The sequence below is a fragment of the Sphaeroforma arctica genome, assembly GCF_001186125.1.
Source record: "Sphaeroforma arctica JP610 unplaced genomic scaffold supercont1.39, whole genome shotgun sequence".
Taxonomy (NCBI): domain Eukaryota; class Ichthyosporea; order Ichthyophonida; genus Sphaeroforma; species Sphaeroforma arctica.
This window is the reverse complement of record NW_014040519.1, coordinates 94541-97779: the sequence shown is the minus strand read 5'-3', so window position 1 is coordinate 97779 and position 3239 is coordinate 94541. Positions and strand designations below refer to the sequence as shown.

Sequence of the window (3239 nt, the reverse complement as noted above, 5' to 3'; positions counted from 1 at the left end):
ATGTAAATAATGATGCTGTAATGTGTTATGTGTGTGGATGTCTCTATGACTGGATTCCTATGCAAAAGCAAAAGTATCCGCTTTGACAATATAAGACAACCAATATTGACCACTGGAACAAGCAATATATACATCCACAGCAGATTACTTGCGAAGTAACCGCTATATAGTAATACACTAACACTAACCTTTGCTCCATAAGCGTTAGCGTTGCTAGCGCACGTTTTACGCTTTCTGGATCGCGAGTTTCCTTGCACGCGTCTCTCTCTGCCTCCAGAAATTGCATATACACTAACGGCGTCACTTCTCTGCGAAGAGATATCCATAGGTCTGTGTGATGATTGGCAAACAATATACGATATTAGGGGGGCAAGTCTAGAGCCATTGTATACAATAAACAGAAAATGTGTGTGTACAACCACTGGTGCTTCTCTCCTCTCCGCCCCCATAATTATATCGTGATGGGGCACATAATAACATAATATAGATACACAGTAGTAGGTGTGAGTAATAACATAATATAGATACACAGTAGTAGGTGTGGGTGAGTGTGTAGTGAGCATAACAACATACATACATACTATCCATATTATCCATAACCTGGCAACCTTCAGAACAGACCATTGATGCCAATACAATCATGTACAAATGGGAAGCCTGCGCAGCCTATCCTCAGACACGGATACATCCCCATACATATACACCCATACGACGACACCAGCAAACGTGTGCCACATCTTTCCCCATCGTAAAAGAGGTCAGATAGACAGGTCGTACGCCCACAGACAGTCCGACTACATACTAATTGTTCTCTTACCATCAGGTTCTGGCATGTCACAATCGCAGAGCAACAACCCACACAGCTTGAATCAGCCACATTCGCGACCGCATACTGATCTGTACGGGTCCCCCGCTCATCGATTTCTGCCCACACTCTCAAAACCCTAAACTCTAAACCCTGAACCCTAAAACGGATGCACGGCAATGGCCAAGCCTTCCCTACAACTACCCACAGTTTAATGCGTGTGACATGTACATACCAACCGTATCGTGAGCACCCTGTACATCGCCGTTATGCAATTGGATATCCAACAACAGAGACAACGTATAGCGGTCTGGTTTTACCCCGTAGTCCTGCGTATGGAAGACGGGATCAACATTACGACTGATGTAAGATGCTGTCGGCATATTATACATCCTGTAATCGACATGAGCGTATCGTAGACATTTTCGTAAACACTTCAGTCGGAAAACAAGAGAACCAGTATGAAGATACGGAAACACGACTACGGTACGAGTAAACATAACGGTGAGCTTGTCCAGATATATAACTCCGATCGAAAATATGCACTGAGTGTACACATAAACATCTAACGTACTAACGATCAAACTACTCAGAAAGTCACACAACAATAAAGCGAAGGTAGCCCAAGGTAAGAAAACTTTATTTTGACCACTATTTTGGCAAGAATATTCTACCGGTTGGTCAATTTATGAGTCTATACACAATTAATAATCCCAACCAACAATTGCACACTCCTCAGCTGGTAGAATGGCTCTGCAGCCTGGTTACACTGCCACACAAACCCCCACGGCGTCACCTAAGCAGAGCAGACACACTCAGTGACGCTCGCCAGGTTAACGTTATGACATACTTTGATAATCACCTTCTCAATGGCAAATGCCAGGCATACGACTCTTCACTGTATCACATACCTTAATAAACACCTTGTATAAGGCAAAGGCCAGGTACTCATCGTAGTTGTATTTGACAGCCAGTTTTAACATCGAGTTGAACGTTATTGTGTCGGGCTGTACATTGTTTTCATCCATGACCACAATCACCTGTGGCATTTTAAGCGAAGAGAGTCAGGAATGGCTTAACGGCCCCGAGCGAGTGTGTGTAACAGAGCCGGTGAAGCACCGCCACAGCACACACACCCTGTCACATTGAAAGAACATACGTGTTTCTATGCCCACCTGTGACCTGAGTGTATCGCAATAAAAACATACCAATATGCAGTAGTAGTAATATAACCTGTACATTCAAATCATGCACCTGCTAAAATATCTAAAAGGCGTACTACAATGACCTGCAGACCAAGCTTCCTGCTATATGGTTGTTTCAGGAGTGTTGTGCTGTGCGCGTAGTAAGCGACACACAGCCCACCGTGACCGCACCCGCAGAACGCAAGTCCCTGCAAAGGTCAGGCCATCCGCATGACACAATACAGACAGTGTGCAGGCTGATGGTGGGGCATGCCCCTGGATTGGAATGAGGAACTTCACTATAATCAACTAAGACCCTAAAACCCTAAAACTCACAGATATGACGTTGTACAGAAGACTGCACGATTATATTTGAGTGCGTGTGCCGCGTGCGTGTCCATAACTCGCCCTCGGCTTACTACACACTCCGAACTATAGCGAAGGGAATACATACCCTCTCCATGTAACTTGGGATATCTATGCTTACTACACACTCTGAACTGCAGCGAAAGGAACACGTACCTTCTCCATGTAACTTGGGTTATCCATGCTTAATACACACTCCGAACTATAGCGAAGGGAATACATACCTTCTCCATGTAACTTGGGTTATCCATGCTTACTACACACTCCGAACTTGCGAAAGGAATACATACCCTCTCCATGTAACGTAGGTTATCCATCTCGACGCAGTTGTTGATGATGGTGTTGAACGTGCTGATGTTCGGTGTCAACTCGTCCTCAAACATAATCGAAAGCGTGTCCATTACGACCTTAGCTTTCTGTTTAGTCTTGAATAGTATATCTATGTAGCTGTTGTATATGACAAGATTCGCCTGTGTAACGAGAGGATATAAAAGGATAAATCAGACGCCATTCCACAGCAAACTAGGGTACAGACGAGTGCAAGTCACTAATCAGCGAGATAGACTGGCCGGTTTGTTACTTTATTACTCCCGTCTATTTTGAATCGTAGCAAGCAGAACAACAATATAATTTCGATCAAGATCGCTCCCGAAAGTCCAATAAACTCCATATTATAGGTATGGCCATACGTACTTGCATACTAACATATACATATTTCTATACATAAATGGATATACGCCTATACATGTATTTATGCCACAACACTCACTTGATAAACATATATACAACCACGTGAATATGGAAATAAACATACATATATATATATACATATACATATATATATATATATATATATATATANATATATATATATATTATTATAT

At 42.7% G+C, this 3239-nt stretch overlaps 1 protein-coding gene across 1 annotated transcript in view; it reads right to left on the bottom strand.

Annotated features, from left to right (window-relative positions):
• Positions 1-3054, bottom strand: part of SARC_01061 (hypothetical protein) — a gene marked incomplete at both ends in the record, with an annotated part of 6857 nt that extends 3803 nt beyond the window's left edge. Inside the window, 5 exons of the mRNA XM_014305226.1 lie at positions 189-330; positions 1041-1134; positions 1717-1845; positions 2646-2825; positions 3049-3054. Coding sequence (XP_014160701.1) covers positions 189-330; positions 1041-1134; positions 1717-1845; positions 2646-2825; positions 3049-3054 — 551 coding nt within the window. The remainder of the gene's footprint in view (positions 1-188; positions 331-1040; positions 1135-1716; positions 1846-2645; positions 2826-3048) is intronic.
• Positions 3055-3239: the final 185 nt, after the last annotated feature.